The 16,159-nt window shown below is 37.1% G+C and overlaps 1 protein-coding gene across 7 annotated transcripts in view; it reads right to left on the reverse strand.

Moving 5' to 3' along the window:
• Positions 1–16,159, reverse strand: part of SNAP91 (synaptosome associated protein 91) — a 130,470-nt gene that overhangs the window by 86,906 nt on the left and 27,405 nt on the right. For all 7 annotated transcript variants that reach the window (XM_036247944.1, XM_036247945.1, XM_036247948.1 and 4 more), the window contains exons 3-7: positions 6,323–6,465; positions 5,601–5,676; positions 4,743–4,845; positions 2,938–3,031; positions 980–1,091 (exon numbers count right to left, since the gene is read on the reverse strand). In XM_036247944.1, coding sequence (XP_036103837.1) covers positions 980–1,091; positions 2,938–3,031; positions 4,743–4,845; positions 5,601–5,676; positions 6,323–6,465 — 528 coding nt within the window. The remainder of the gene's footprint in view (positions 1–979; positions 1,092–2,937; positions 3,032–4,742; positions 4,846–5,600; positions 5,677–6,322; positions 6,466–16,159) is intronic.

Raw genomic sequence — 16,159 nt, forward strand, 5'->3', positions numbered from 1 at the left:
ATAAAGAGCATGAGACTATTTTGATCCCATGTAAATGCAGGCCAAAGGCACACACCACAAAAAGGCTCTCAATAATCAGGGGGATAGAAGGACTCCATAGGTTGAAGAACAAAGTGTCATTGCTAAGTTTTCAGTCTGCCAATACCCGAGATCAGTGCTGAGCTTCACCATGGCACCATACTCCAGGGAGAATGGGGTCATCCATAAAGTAATAAGATAAGGATGAATTCCTAGGGAAGCGAGCAATAATTTCCCTATAACATAACAGACAGTTTATCTGTACATGGATTTATCATTTCTGCCCATATTGCTCTGCCAGTCCCACCATCTGTGGAATTACTCGCATCATGGTATCTCACACAACACTGCCTCTATTTTTACTGCACACGAAGTGAGACAACAGACTCTACAGAATTCATCAGTCTTAGCATGAAGCTCATCAGTCCAGAAGTGGCTGGCCTTACATAATGATGGGATGGGCTGCAGAAGAATCCACTTCAAACCTGCTCCAGGGATGCACCTGCTCCAGGGAGTCCAGTGTATACTCTGAACCACTGATCAATATATGGGTCCAGGAACCTAGGAGCTAGAGTGGCCCCCTCTCTATTATACTTCCTGAGGTGGCCATGGCTGCTTGTTTCCTGCACATCTCCAGGGATGGCACTGCTGGTAGTTGTTAGCATAATGGAGCAGTTATTTATCATTAATGGGACTTATTCCAAGAGGCAAAGCTTAGAACCTAGTCCTTTGGTCATTCCAAAATTTTGCAAACACCAAAATCCCTGTATGAAATCCCTTCCTGCTAAAAAATCTAGAGTACCTTTTATTTCCTGCACTTAATCTTGACTGATGTGAGAATGTACAGGGCATTGTGACCTGAATGAATCAGATAGTTAGATTTGCATGTATTAAGTCTGCAGTATCCAAATCTTTGCATTTTCATAGTCTTTATTCAAACATCATCCAGTAGTCTACCTACCAAGTAGGTTAATAACGCCATCATTGTAGCAAGCAAACAGTTTGATAAGGTCTTTGAAAAGAAGCATAAATGCAGCATTTATGACACCATTTGTTAGCTCATTTGGATGCACCTGGAAGAAGATGAAAAGTTAACATGTTAAATCGTATCATCAAATGACAATTCTTTTAGTACCCCTACCAATATCAAAAGGTGGATTGCATTTTTCTTGCTTCAATTTAAGTCCATGAAGTTAGTCCTGTCAATTATAAGACATACATACATTCTGTTAGATCAGTAATCCACGGATCAATCAAATCCACCTTCTGAACATCTGGTCTTTGGTTGCTTTTACTACATTGTATTACATTCTTCCACTTCCCCTCTGTAATGTTCTCTGCAGAAGGGTTCAGGCTCCAGGGCCTGCAGTAAGTCAGCAAGGAAGCATGACACGGGGAATAGATACCTAACCAGCTACCTCTAAAACAATTCTTGAGACTCATAGCATTTACCCATCCACAAATATTCTAATCACCACTACAAAGAATAATTTCTCCTCATCCCCCAATCCTTGCTCACAGTTTCTCAAGCTCTGTTTTTTCCCCCCCTTTATGACTTTTCTTCTTTAAGACAGTACCATTATTGAGGGCAAGAAAAGCAAAGAGAAATAAATATACAAAAAAGAAAACAAAATAAGAGAAGCAATTCAGTAAATACCTAGTTAAGTCTTTTCTATAAAATCTGTTAAAAAAAAAACAAGATGATTTGCTGCTTTTACTGAAACGTCACAGGACTTGGGTGTTGTGACTAGGATTCAATTATAGAGTAAACCATATATTTGTAACAAAAATGTTAAGTTATGAATATCTGAGAAAAATTGTTTTAAACAACCACCAAAAGAGGGGGAAGCTAACAATGTGAGTTAAGAATCCTACTACATGTTAGAATATTTTATTTTCATGAATCAAATGTTTATTTAATTAAACTTTTTATTTTGGAATAATTGTAAATCCACGTGCAGTTGTAAAAAATAGAGAGAGACTCCCAGGTCCCATTTACCCGGTTTCTTCCAATGGTAACATCATAAAATTACAAGAAAATATCATAGCCAGGACACTGCTATTGATACTATCCCCCAATCTTATCCAGATTTCCCCAGTTTTACTTGTGCTCAATTGTGTGTATGTGTGTGTGTGTGCGCGCACACGCACGCATGTGTTTAGTTCCATATAATCTTATCACATGTGTAGGTTAGTGTATTTACCACTACAGCCAAGACACAGGTATAGTTTTTTTGTTTTTGTTTATTAATCCTCATCCGAGGATATTTTTCCATGTATCTTCAGAGAGAGTGGGAGGGAGAGAAAAGGAGAGAGAAAGAAACATTGACATGAGAGGGACACATTGACTGGCTGCCTCCTGCACAACGCCGACCAGGGCTGGGGATGAACCGCAAACCTGCGACTCATTGGTCTACAGACTGATGCTCTACCACTGAGCCAAACCGGCCAGGGTGACACAGGTGTGGTTTTAACAGACCAGTCCCATTGGTACTGTCATGAAGAAGGACCATGACAAAACAAAAATAATTCTTTTTGGTGGATGGTGTCATTTAAGCAGTCTGTATAAAATGGTTTCTAACTGCAGACTGAGCTATTTACCTGTCTGCAGAGACACATTGCAGCTACATTCTGTCAAAGACAACAGGAGACAAACACCCTGTTCCAAACCTGGGGTTCCAAGAATGCATCACTCACATTTTTCTATGACTTAAGTAAATACCTGGTCAACTGCTCGGACAATATGGGCAATCATCTTAACCGTGCTAACAGCTTCAACAACGAAGGGTTTATCTAATTAATGTACATGAGGAAGAACTCAATCTGCCTCCCAAGGATATTCCTAGCTTTACCTGTAGCCTATCTTCCAATAAGGATAATATTGACTGGGTAAGAGACATTTGCTAGTGAGATACATACATCAAATTCAAGTAGTGCATCGATTTGTCCCTGCAGTATTGGCATACTCTTTAGTAGCTTTTCAGGAACCATTGTCCTCATTACACCATCGGCCCTACAATTTTTAAAAAAACGAAAAACATAAAACTTCCTTGTACATGGAAAATGCAACACCACATATAATGTTCTAAGCTATTTCCCCCTATTTCCCCGTTAATTATATGGGATGATTCTGAGACATGAAGAGGTTGTAGTTGACTTCCCCCCGCCTCCCACCCCCATACTAATTCCTCTTATTCATTCTCCTTCTTCAACCACACAGGCAACACTTTCTTTCTGCATCTACCTCAGGAAGAAAGCAAAGTGGTCTGGAAAAAAGAGGTCAGTTGAATTTCTAAATGAATTCTTTTACATCTATAATAGAGATAAAGACTATTAAAAACATCAACTGCCTAAATGCCAGTTTGTTTGTTTCTGAGAGAGAAAACATGTCTTGGAAGTCTTCAAAACCCGTAGGGCTGGGAGTCCAGATGTCACACTGTGAACCATCAGTGAAGAAGAATGCATGTTGATATGCATAGTTTGGCCAAAAAGCGATAAGTGTTTAGCTGCAGAGGAAGCAACCGAAGGTTAGTGCTGGTGCATCAGGGGGAGCACTGAATCCTAGACCCACCCACAGGCCTCTTAGGGAGCCCTGCATCCAGGGATGGTCAAGCAGTGGCAGGACTAAAATAGGTGAGGAAATGCCCAGGTGATGTGAACAGGCTGACGACAGCAACTCTCAAGGTCTTTCCCATTTCAATGGAAGGAAAAGCATCCCAAAGTGTCCTTACGTGGCTATAAAGGGGAGCAGGAGTTTCTAAGAAGGCTGTGGACCTGTGGTGAAGAGGCCACAATGCATCTGGGAACATCAACAAGAAGTCAGGAGAAGGCATATGGACTAGAATCCTCTCTCATAAGAAAGGGTTGAAGTAAAAATCTTAACTTTATAAAATGTTCACCCACAAGACACTAATTTATTTTGACTAGGCAAGTTTATTATTATTCATCACCATGATTAAAAAGTTTAGAACTAAGATTGGGCAAACTAGTAGAATAGAATTTTATCTTTTTGTGTGGATTCCTGAGACTAAAATATTAAACCTTCTACAATACCTTGTCATTCTTTCAAGTTAGAAACAGGCACAAGATTTGCACACATTTTTGGCTGAATACTTCTGATTAAACTCAAACATCTATTTAGAGGGAAAGAGATGTTAATTAAGAACTAAAATGTGTCTCTGTTTCAGTGAGGTTTTCTTAATAAATGGTGAGTGTTAATAATTAGTTCAATTATGGGATGTGTGTTTGTGTGCATGTGCGTGTGTGTGTAATACTGGGTGGTATTACCTCTCAAAAAGAGATCTTTGCCATGTACACAGTTCAGTGTAACCTCAATCAAAACACATTGAAATGATTATTGTTGACTACAGCCACTGTTCTTTTAAATGAACTTTGTTTAAATTCTCTCCATTTAAAATTATTTTAAAGATATATATATAAATACAGAGAGAGCTGTTTAAAAATTTTGCATTGATTTTAACAAATAAGATGTTATACCATTTCAACTCAGAACATCATGTTAGATTTTATGCATGAAAACATAAAGTAATGCATATTATAACCTCAAGGCTAACTTCCATAATATTATTGAGTTTCTTTCTCAAGTATTTGTAAACTGGGCTTTCATAATCAAAATTAGTTGGCATTTAAGTTTAATTAAAATAAATTAAGTATGCTTCAAAAACTTACTCTGCTCAAATAAATAGGAGAAAGAAAAAACATACCCTTTCTTCACTCTGGCAAAATCAAATGCCATCTGTCTGTAAGAGAAAGCCTTTTCATTCAAGTATCTACTATAGCGCCTTATGAAGGTAGACATATCATAACCTGGGGAAGGAGAGAGGAAATAAAACTAATCAAATACCTTCAACTGTGCTTTGCTTAGTACCAATTACTTTAAACTCCCCAAATGTAAAGAATTCTAGGATGAGGTCAATAAGTGTATCAGACAGGGCTCATTTAAAATCCTACTGCAGGAAAAAATAATTTTGGCATGAGACATTCCAAGACACTTCAGTTTAGTTACGCTACCCTCCTCATACAGAATGTCTGCTCTGATTTTTCCTTGTGTTTTTGTTCACTTCAGAAAACAGCCTGTTTTAGACTTAATATGTGTAGCTTTCTGAGAATTCGCATGTCTGGTGTGCTTGCCTTATACATGAGAGCAATCAGTAAATATGATGAATGAATAGATGATTGCAGTCTGAATTCTACTTCTTTATAAAGAACATTCCTTTAGGACTGTTATCTGTTTTTTTAAATTAGAAAAGTAATTTTCACTTCACTGTTCTTGCACCATTATAAACAAACAACTGTGGGGCTAGCATACCCACCGTTACTTTTTAAGGTAAACACTAAAAGGACAAAAGTAAAATTAACATAAAATTTACATGCTGAGTTATCAAACAATGAGATATTTTAAAACTAGTATAAACTAACTATATACTTTTCATTTTTTTCTTGAACACCCTGGGGAAGCTACCAGTTATAATGATTTTGGATTAATAACCTCACTTCAAAAGTAAAAATAATTCGGCATCAAAAGCATTAGCAAAACAATGATAAAATATAAATATTCTCACCATGGGATCCACTTTTGTCCAAAAAATTGCTCAGATTGAACAGTGTATTTCTAGAGGCCAAATACTGAATAAATCTCTGAAAGACAAAAATTAGAATTAAACACCAATATTCTCAAATCATACCTTTAAATAATTTCTGATACTAAAGGAAATTTTTATTTTTACAAATTGTCACTCTTTTCTTTTACTCAGCTATAAATTTTCCTATTCTCCTGACTATCTTGGGGTGGGGGAACACTGAACAATACTGAGTTAGAATTAAATTGTATGATCTCTCATTTCTGTATATAACAGAAACACTGAGATTTAAAAAGATTCAGTGGGCATCCTATATACAAAGTGGGAAATTTTTATTTTATGAATATTTTCCAAAATCGAACATTTTTATGAAAGCAATTTTCACTTAAAGGCACAAAGAAATATTTCCTATAGGAAAAATAATTTTATTGTTTCTTTTTCCTGACATTTTTTGCTCACTAATATATTTACATGGTATATATATTTAGGTACCAGTAATACTTAATACTCATATATCTCTAATAAAATGTCTAATCACCTTTGCTTTTTTTTGAAAAATAGCTAAATAGAAGATTAAAATTGTACCCTAGAAGAATCTGAACCTTAGATTTTCTCTTCTTTTTCTCCTAAGTAGTGAAAACTCCAAGGGTCTTCAGTCCTCATCACACTCCCCCACCAAACATAGACAAGCTTACTCAGCTTACCTCATTTCCATGCACCATGAGATGATGTGTAGTGACTAAAGCTTTAAATACAACCACCCAGCTACTGTTCGTTGCCCTTTCAAAGAGCGTGTCGGCCATCTGAGGAATATTAACATTGGTCTCATTGGTAGCCTGGATCAAATCTATGAAAACAAGATAGCAATCAATGATGTTCGTCATTACATACAAAAATTCATTTCACATGTTAAACATTTAAACCTATTCACTAAAATGAGTTCAAAATCTCTTTGAAAAGTTAATACAACTTTTAAAAATTAAACTGTATTATTTTCACACATATATTTATGAACACATATATATATATATTTGTTACCCAATTTATTTGTTTTCTATCGAGCTTATTTTCTATTGAATTCTCTTCAGTACCCTATTCTGAATTTTATGTTTTCTGTCACTTTTTAAAATTACAAACTCTAGGAAAGCTAAGCCTCATATTAATCTCTGTGATCCCTCAAAGCAAGATTGTCTCAAACAGGCGAACACTTACTCTGTGCACCATTCGAAGTCAATAACATAAATGTATTTTTTGAAACACAATAGCAAAAAGCATACTCCACGTACATTTTAATTTTGATGGATGATAATAAATACATTTGTCACATAAGTGTCAGAATGAGAGCAAATAGAAAAGGAAAGAATGTTACTATGCTCATCTAAGCTTTCATAGAACATCATGCATACATTAAATTACTATAATTTGATTTGAGTTTCTGAAGGAGTCAAACGTTATAATACATTCACTATCCAGACCTACATATTATCAGTATGATTATGCAGTGGTCAAGAGAGGAGGCCCAGTGTCCAGAAAACGTAGGGGCTGTTGTCAAAAAGTTGGCAGATGCAATCAAAGAGCATGTGCTAACAAACAGAATCTCAGCCACACTGGGGCCCTGGCCGGTTTGGCTCAGCGGTTAGAGCATTGGTTCACAGACTGGTTCAATTCCAGTCAAGGGCACGCACCTTGGTTTTAGTTCAATCCCCAGCCCTAGGGCCCTGCAGTATGTCTCTCTCACATGATGTTTCTCTTTCTCCCTCCTTCCCTCTCACTCTATCTGAATATCAATAGAAAAATATCCCCTGGTGAAGATTTTTTAAAAAAAAGCCACACTGGGGCAGTGTGAAACACGTTAGACTTCTTCTGCAGGCCACACCCACCATGCAGAGAACCTATGTGATACCCAGTTCCTAGGAAATCCCATGCAACCAACACAGAGGCAAATCCATGCTTTTCTTTACTCAAAATCCACACTCAGTAATCATTAAGCTATATATTTGTTTGGTGTATTTCTCTATTTTATAATAAATAAGGTTTTGAAAAGTTGATATGCTATCACTAAAATAGCTCTTAATTTCTAGATTAAAAGGTATCAATCATTGTTCTGAATTATAAGTGGACCAAACCAGGCTTATTTCTGACTTTATTTTAAATCCCATTCATCATCTCTATCTCCTTAACACCTTTCATAAATATTTTGCTTTACTGAAGTCTATCCATCCTTCAAGAAATCTTTCCCGCATGACCCTGACCAGGACCAGGGATCAAACCTGTAGCCCAGGTACTCCCTTGACTGGGAATCGAAACTTTGACCCTTTGGTACATGGGTTGATGCTCTAACCACTGAGAAAAACCAGCCAGGGCTCCTGATTCCTTTTAAATGCAGTCCCAATCCCCTAAAGAGGGGGTGGTGGGAGGGGGAGATAAACCACAGAACTTATATGCATGTATGTATGAACAATGGACATGGACAACAAAGGTGGGGACAGGGTGGGGAGGGATGGAGAGGGGGATTCAGTGGGTGAAAAAGGGGAAACATCTGTAACAAAAATAAATTAGTAAATAAATAAGTAAATGCAGTCCCATGTGACCTCTCTCTGTTTTAAAACTTGAGGCATTTTGTTCTTGTTGGGTTTTCAAATTAGATGTATACCTGTCATAAGTTCCTACCATACCAAAGCTCCTTGAAGACGCACAGTCATACCAACGTCTGTTTCCTGTGCAGTGTGTCACAGAGTACAGTGCACAATAAACACTGTGCAAAATGTTGAGCAAAATGTACAAAAGCTATACTTTAGCCCAAAATATAAGCAGTTCTTTGAAACAGAACAATTACTATGCTATAACATTGTTTTCTGAGACAATATCATGGGACTAATTTATACTTGAAATTCTGTACCCGTCATAAATTCTTCTATATGTGTATTTACTGAACTGGGCTCTGAGAATATAGAAATGTTTTGCTGGTCAGAGGAGACAAAAGTGTGTTCAGATAATAGAGAAATCCCTGTAAGAGACTGAGTAAAGAGAGGCAACACAATAGAACAGGAAGAGCCCGATCCAGAGCCCAGCTCAGCCCCTGCCTACATGTGACTCTAGGCAAATTAATATCCCTTTGACTCAGGCCCTCGTCTTTTAAATGGGGGTAATAATTATTACTTTCCAGGGCTATTGTAAGAATTGCAAATGGTCTGACAGAAAAGCAGGTGCCCAAATTAAATGTCTGTAAATACACAAACTGCATAATGAGAATAAAGTGGGATATTAGGAAATATGCCATGGGAAGGACCCTAAAGTCAGCGATAACACGCAAGAGGCATGAGAAGTACATTTTTAGAAAATACGCAGTGTGGAGCCATAAGAGGTGGTGTTTCCTTGGACAACCGTGGTCGTCTCGGGGCTAGGCAGTGAAGAAAAACTTAACTAAAGAGCTAGGGAATGGCCAGTGAGGACTCTCACACATGAAAGTTTGGGCTTCACCCTATGGACTAAGGGGACACCTGGAAAAGTACCAATAAGATTTCGCCTTTAGAGTCAACCACATTATTCAGCAATGAGTAAATACTCTCTGCAAGGTAAGCAGAGGCAGAGGATAAGGTATAGTCATCTTTGCCTGGAGAGACTAGAAGACATAAAAATGGCATGTACAAAGCCTAGTTGAGAGCCTAAACTAAACAAAAGTCAGTAGAGACGGGGGAGATAATGAATGGAACAGAAAGATATTTACAGGTACAACTGACAGGATTTGCAGGTGTGTAAATGGATATTAAGAGATAAAAGGTAAAGGAATTCTGAACATGTCCAGATTTCTGGTTTGGGGTCCAGTAAATGCTTTTCACTGAAATGGAAAGAGAGTTGTTTTCAAAGGAGATATGAACTATTTTGCACATGATATATTTGAAATAGCTGTTGGAGATCTACATTGAGATGTCTGACAGTAGACTAGGCGTATGCTCTAAAGTTCAGAAGAAGCATTTTGCCTAGATACAAATTTGGGAGTCATCTGCAGTGAAATGAGAGCTGAAATCATGAAGGTAGAAGAGGTAACCCAAAGATCATACAAAGAACAATAAAAATTATATATCATACATAAGAAAAAAATAAGAATAAAAGCTTAGAAAGATCAATGTTTCATACACAAATGGAAAAGAATAAGTGAAAGAATAATCAGAATAGTAAAGAGAAACCCCTGAAAGTAAAATTATAGCAGCCAATTAAGAAACAGGACTACATCAAACCAAAAAGTTTTTGCACAGCAAAGGAAACTATTAAAAAAAACAAAATGACAACCTACTGAATGGGAGGAGATATTCACTGGTACATTTCATAAGGGGTTAATATCCAAAATTTATCAAGAACTCATACAATTCAACACATACAATCCAATTTAAAAATGGGCAGGGACCTGAATAGACACTTCTTCAAAGAGGGCATACAGGTGGCCAATAGACATGAAAAGATGCTCAATATCACAGTCATCAGGGACATGCACATTAGGACCACAGTGAGATACCACCTCCCACCTGTCAGAATAGTTATCATCAATAAACCAATAAATAACAAGTATTGGTGAGGATGTGGGGAAAAGGGAACCTTTGTCTGTGCATTGTTGGTGGGAATGCAGATTGGTGCAGTCACTATGCACAGGAAACAACATGGAGGTTCCTCAAAAATTTTAAAAAGGAAATGCCTTATGACCCAGGGATTACACTTCTGGGTATATATCCAAAGAAATCCAAAACACTAATTTAAAAGAATATATACACCCCTGCATTCATTGCAGTGTTATTTACAACAGTCAAGATATGGAAGCAACCTAAGTGTCAATCAATAGACGAGTGGCTAAAAAAAGCAGTGGTACATACATACAATGAAATATTATTCGACCATAAAAAAGAATAAAATGTTAGTATTTGTGACAGCATGAATGGACCTGGAGGATATTATGTGACATGAAGTAAGTCAAACAGGGAAAGACAAATAGCATATGATTTCATTTATATGGGAACTCTAAAAAGCAAAATAAACAAACAAACAAAACAGAAATAGACTCATAGATACAGTAAACAGACTGATGGTTGGCTGTGGAGAAGAGGATTGGGGGGTGGGTGGAAAAGGTGAAGAGATTAAAAACTACAGATTGATAGTCACAAAATAGTCCCAGGAATGTAAAGTACAGCATAAGGAATATAGTCAATAAAATTGTAATAACTACATATGGTGCCAGGTGGGTACTTGAAATGCTGGGGGAACTACTTTGTAAACTACATGATTGTCTAACCATTATGCTGTGTATCTGAAACTAATAAAAAATAATACTGAATGTAAACTGTAATTGAAAGATTAAAAATAAATAAATAAAATGTTTAAAAAAAAAAAAAAGGAAGGAAGGAAGGAAAGGAGATTAAGAAATTTCAAGAAGCAATTAGGAATCACCAGTGTCGAATACTATAGAGAGTCTTAGCAAGCTAATCCCCAAGAACAGAATGTACAGCTAGGGAAATGCTGCCTAAGCTTGAAGTATTTACTCTCTGACCCTTTATAGAAAATATCTGCCCACCCTATTCTGTCACTAAATGGGAAGGATGCATAGAGCACTTCCAATGCATACAAGGATCAATGGCCATCTCAAGGAAAAGCTGAACTGTGAGCTGCACTAACCACTTTTTTCATAGATCACTGTTTTACCTTGAAAGAATTATAGACAGGCGTCAAACCAACAGTGACTCAGATTTGATATTCAGCAGTATTGTCTCAAAAATAAAGTGAGCCTGTCACTTAAAAAAAAAAAAAAAAAGAATGACAGTACCAGTTGCCAATGATAAAATTTATTATTTATTATTAATATTTTTTCTTTATTGATTTTAGAGAGAGAGGAAGGGAGAGTGAGAAAGAGAGAAACATTCATGAGAGAGAATATAGATTGGCTGCCTCCTGCATGCCCCCACTGGGAATTAGGCCCACAACCTGGGCATGTGTCCTGACTGGGAATCAAACCAGCGACCTCCTGGTGCACGGGATGATGTTCAACCACTGAGCCACACTGGCTAAGCACCAATGATAAAATTTTATCTTTCAAGTAAAACTTAGAATTTTGGAAAACTTGTGTCTGCCACAGTGAGGTTAACAGTTTCCCAGTTCTTTAAGACTTTTCTGATAAGATCAAGACTTTTCTGACATTAATTGGCATCATTTGTTGATATTATATAATAAAATGTGTCAGCATTTTGAAAGATGTAAATAACTCAGTGATTCAATATTTTCCCAGTGACTAGTGCAGAATATTATTACAAAATAATGCATTCAGTCCATTCAAAGTACAGAGAGACCAATGGGTTTTAATGTAACAGTATGAAAGTTCACTGACATGGTTTCGGATTAAGCACTGCCATTTATTTTATTTTATTTTATTTTATTTATCCTCACCTGAGGACATTTTTCCATTGTTTGTTCAGATAGAGCGGGAGGGAGAGAGAGAGAGAGAGAAACATCGATGTGAAGGGACCCATCGAGTGGCTGCCACCCGCACAACCAACCCGGGCCGGGGACAAACTGCAACCGAGGTATATGCCCTTAGCGGGAACCGAACCCGGGCCTCTCTGTACCGCAGGCCGACGCTCCAACCGCTGAGCCAAACCGGCCAGGGCAAGCACTGCCATTTAAATGTAAAAACTACCACTTAGAGAGTTATGGTGTACTATCAAAGAAGAATATCCAGAATGTCCTGAAAAGGCTATTAAAATGGTTCTCCCTTTTCTAATTGAATATCTATGTAAGGCCAGATTTTCCTCAGATATTTCAACTGAAACAACATATCCCAACAGATTGGATACAGAAACAGATATGAGCAACCATCTTCCATTGAAAAGGATATTATAGAGATGTGTACAGATATCCAACCACAACACTCTTCCCACTATATTTTTTGTTTTGGAAAATAATTAATTTCCCTAAAAGTATTATTTGTGTTAACATGTCAATTGGTTTATTATTATTTTTAAATAAAAAATATTTTAAAACTGTCTCAGCTTTTATTTCTAATATGGCAATGATCTAAAGACGTAACTCACATAAACAAAAACTTTGATTTAAAACAAAAACAATGATTTAAGAGGACAAAGAAGTCCTGAGACCAGCCTGAGAGCTGCCATTCTCGGTATACGCCTAAAACGGGAATTGCTAGGTTGTACAGTATGCACATATTTAACTTCACAAAATGTTTTTACATAGTGATTGCACCAATTTATATTCTCGTCAGTTTATATGAGTTTCTACTGCTTTACTTCTTCACCAAATAAAGGGTTTCCATTGAAAGAATTTCAAATGGTTAAACAAAACAAAATATAGATATAAATATGCAGAAAAGGTATTCTTGAAAATTGTGAGAATCAAAATATCTCTGTCATACTTTATTTGAAATCCTTTGAATTCAAAGTCTTACTTGAACTTGGGGAGACACATATGGTCTCTTTTTGGTAGTTTTAAAAATAGCTTTATTGATGTATAATTGATATACCAAAAAACTGCACATAAAGTATACTATTTGGTAAGTTTTGACAAACATATGCACCCATAAACTATCAGCAAAATCTAAATAATGAACATATCTATCACCTTCAAAGGCTTCCTTAAGCCTTTTTAAAAATTTACTTATTTATTTTAAGGTAAGGGCAAGTTTCTTTTTTAAAATTAATTAATTTTTTGTTTATTACTTTGTTTTTGTTACAGATGTTTCCCATTTTTCCCCATTGACACCCTCCTCCCCTTTCCCCCCCCCCACCCCATACCCAGCTTTGTTGTCTATGTTCATTGGTCATGCACACATGCATATAAGTTCTTTGGTTTATCTCTCCCCCCTTCACCCCCCCCCCCGAGGCTTTTCAGTCTGTACCCTACCTCTATGTCTCTGGGTTAATTTTGTTCAGCAGTTTGTTTAGTTCATTATATTCCACAAATAAGTGAGATCATGTGATATTTGTCTCTCTCTGCTTGGCTTGTTTCTTTTGGCATAACACTCTTTAGGTCCTTCCATGTCATCTCAAAGGATAAGAGATCTTTCTTTCTCACAGCTGTATAGTATTCCATTGTGTACATGTACCACACCTTTTTAATTCACTCATCTACTAATGGACACCTGGGCTGTTTCCAGATCTTAGCTATGGTAAATAGTGCTGCTACGAACATAGGAGTACATGTAATCTCCAATGATGCATCAGATAAGGGGTTAATTTCCAAAATATACACAGTGCTCACACAACTCAACAGAAGGAAGACAAAGAACCCAATTAAAAAATGGACAGAGGACCTAAATAGACACCTCTGCAAATAGGACATACAAATGGCCAAGAGACATATGAAGAAATGCGCAACATCGCTAATCATCAGAGAGAAGCCAATTAAAACTATGAGGTATCCCCTCACACATGTCAGAATGGCCACCATCAACAAAGCATCAAACAACAAATGTTGGCGAGGATATGGAGTAAAGGGGACTCTATTACACTGCTGGTGACAATGCAGACTGGTGCAACCACTGTGGAAAACATTATGGTGTTCCCTCAAAAAGTTAAAAATTGAACTGCTATTTAACCCAGTGATCCCACTTCTAGAAATATACCCTAAGAAACCTGAAATACCAATCAGAAAGAATATTTCTTTTTTTAATCCTCACCCAAGGATATTTTTCCATTTTTCTTCAGATAGAATGGGAGGGAGGGAGGGAGGGAGGGAGGGAGGGAGGGAGGGAGGGAGGGAGGGAGGGAGGGAATGAGGGAGGGAGGGAGAGAGGGAGGGAGGGAAGGAGAGAGAGAGAGAGAGAGAGAGAGAGAGAGAGAGAGAGAGAGAGAGAGAGAGAGAGAGAGAGAGAAACATCAATGTGAGAGAGACACATCCACTGGTTGCCTCCCTCACAACCCCAACCAGGGCAGGGGATCAAACTGCAACCGAGGCACGTGCCTGCCCTTGACTGGAATTGAACCTGTGGACTCTTCCATCTGTGGGCTGACTCTCCAACCGCTGAGCCAAACTAGCCAGGGCTCCTTAAGCCTTTTTATTATTTCTCCTTCCTAGCCCTCCCCATTCGCCTTCCCTGTGTTCCTTATCAATCACCAATTTGCTGTCACCACTTTACATTAGTTTGTCTTTTCTAAATTTTCTATATAGAGAATCATATTTTTGGGGAGGGGCAAGGGACAAGTTTGGCTTCTTTCACTCAGCACTAATAATTTTGAGACTCGTTATTCCATGTATCAATAGCTCATTCCTTTTTATCAATGATGTGTACTCATTACATGGACATACCAAATTTTTTATCCATTTACCTACTGATGGACATTTAGGGAGACTCCAGTGTTTTGGTTATTACTTGTAAAGCTGTTATGAACATGTGTGTAGATGTATTTGTATGAACATATGCCTTCATTTTCCCTTGGGTAATACCCTAGGAGTAGACTGTTTAAGTTATTTGGAAGTAAATATTTAAGAAACTGCCAAGCTACTTCCAAAACGGTTGTATCATGTTGAACTCTCCCCAGCAGTGCACGAGCCGCCCAGTTTTGCTGCTGCCCTTCTAACAGGTGTGACATGGTATCCCCTGGTGGTTTTTCTTTGCATTTCCCTGATGACTAATAACGTGAGACTCTTTTTCATTAGTTTATTTGTCATTGGTATCTATTCTTTGCCCATTTTTATTGGATTGTTTCTTATTATTTAGTTATTTTAGATCAAGTCTTCTGTTAGATATGAGATTTGTAAATATTTTCTCCAAGTCTGTGGCTTCCGTTTTCATTCTCTCAACAGTGTCTTTCAGAGGACAGGTTTTTAATAATAAAGTCTTATTTATCAAGTTTTTCTTTTACGGATTATGCTTTTAGTGTCATCTAAGAAATCTCTGCTTAAGTCAAAGTCACAAAAATATATCTCCTATGCTTCTTCTGTAAGTTTTATAGTTTTATGGTTGTAAAGTTTGGTCTGTGATATATTGTTAGTTTTATAAATGGTATGAGGTATGACTATAGGGTCCTTATTTTTTATTTTTTTGCATTTGAGTATCATATTGTTCCAGCATCACTTGTTGATAAAAAATTTTCCCCACTGAGTTGCCTTTGAACCTTTGGCAAAATTTGACCACATATCTTTGGGTCTATTTTAGGACTCTTTTATTTTGGATTGATCTATTTGTCTATCTTTACCCCAATACCATTCCATCTTGATTGATGTACATTTATAATCATTCTTAAAATCAGATAATGTTAGCCCTCCAACTTTGTTTCTTTTCAAAGTTGGTTTGACTCTTTTAGATCCTTTGCATTTTCATATGAGTTTTAAATTTATCAACTGTAACAAAATATGTATGCTGGGATTTTGATTTGGATTATGTTGAATCTATCAATTTAGGGTGAACTGGCATCTTAACAGAGTCTCACTATCCATGTACACAGTCTGTCTCTCCATTTATTTAAATCTGCTCTAAGTTCTCTCAGCATTGTTTCACAGTTTTTAGTAGATTTTGCTGATAGTTTTATGGGTGCATATATTTGTCA

Source organism: Molossus molossus, unplaced genomic scaffold, assembly GCF_014108415.1.
Source record: "Molossus molossus isolate mMolMol1 unplaced genomic scaffold, mMolMol1.p scaffold_m16_p_8, whole genome shotgun sequence".
NCBI lineage: Eukaryota > Metazoa > Chordata > Mammalia > Chiroptera > Molossidae > Molossus > Molossus molossus.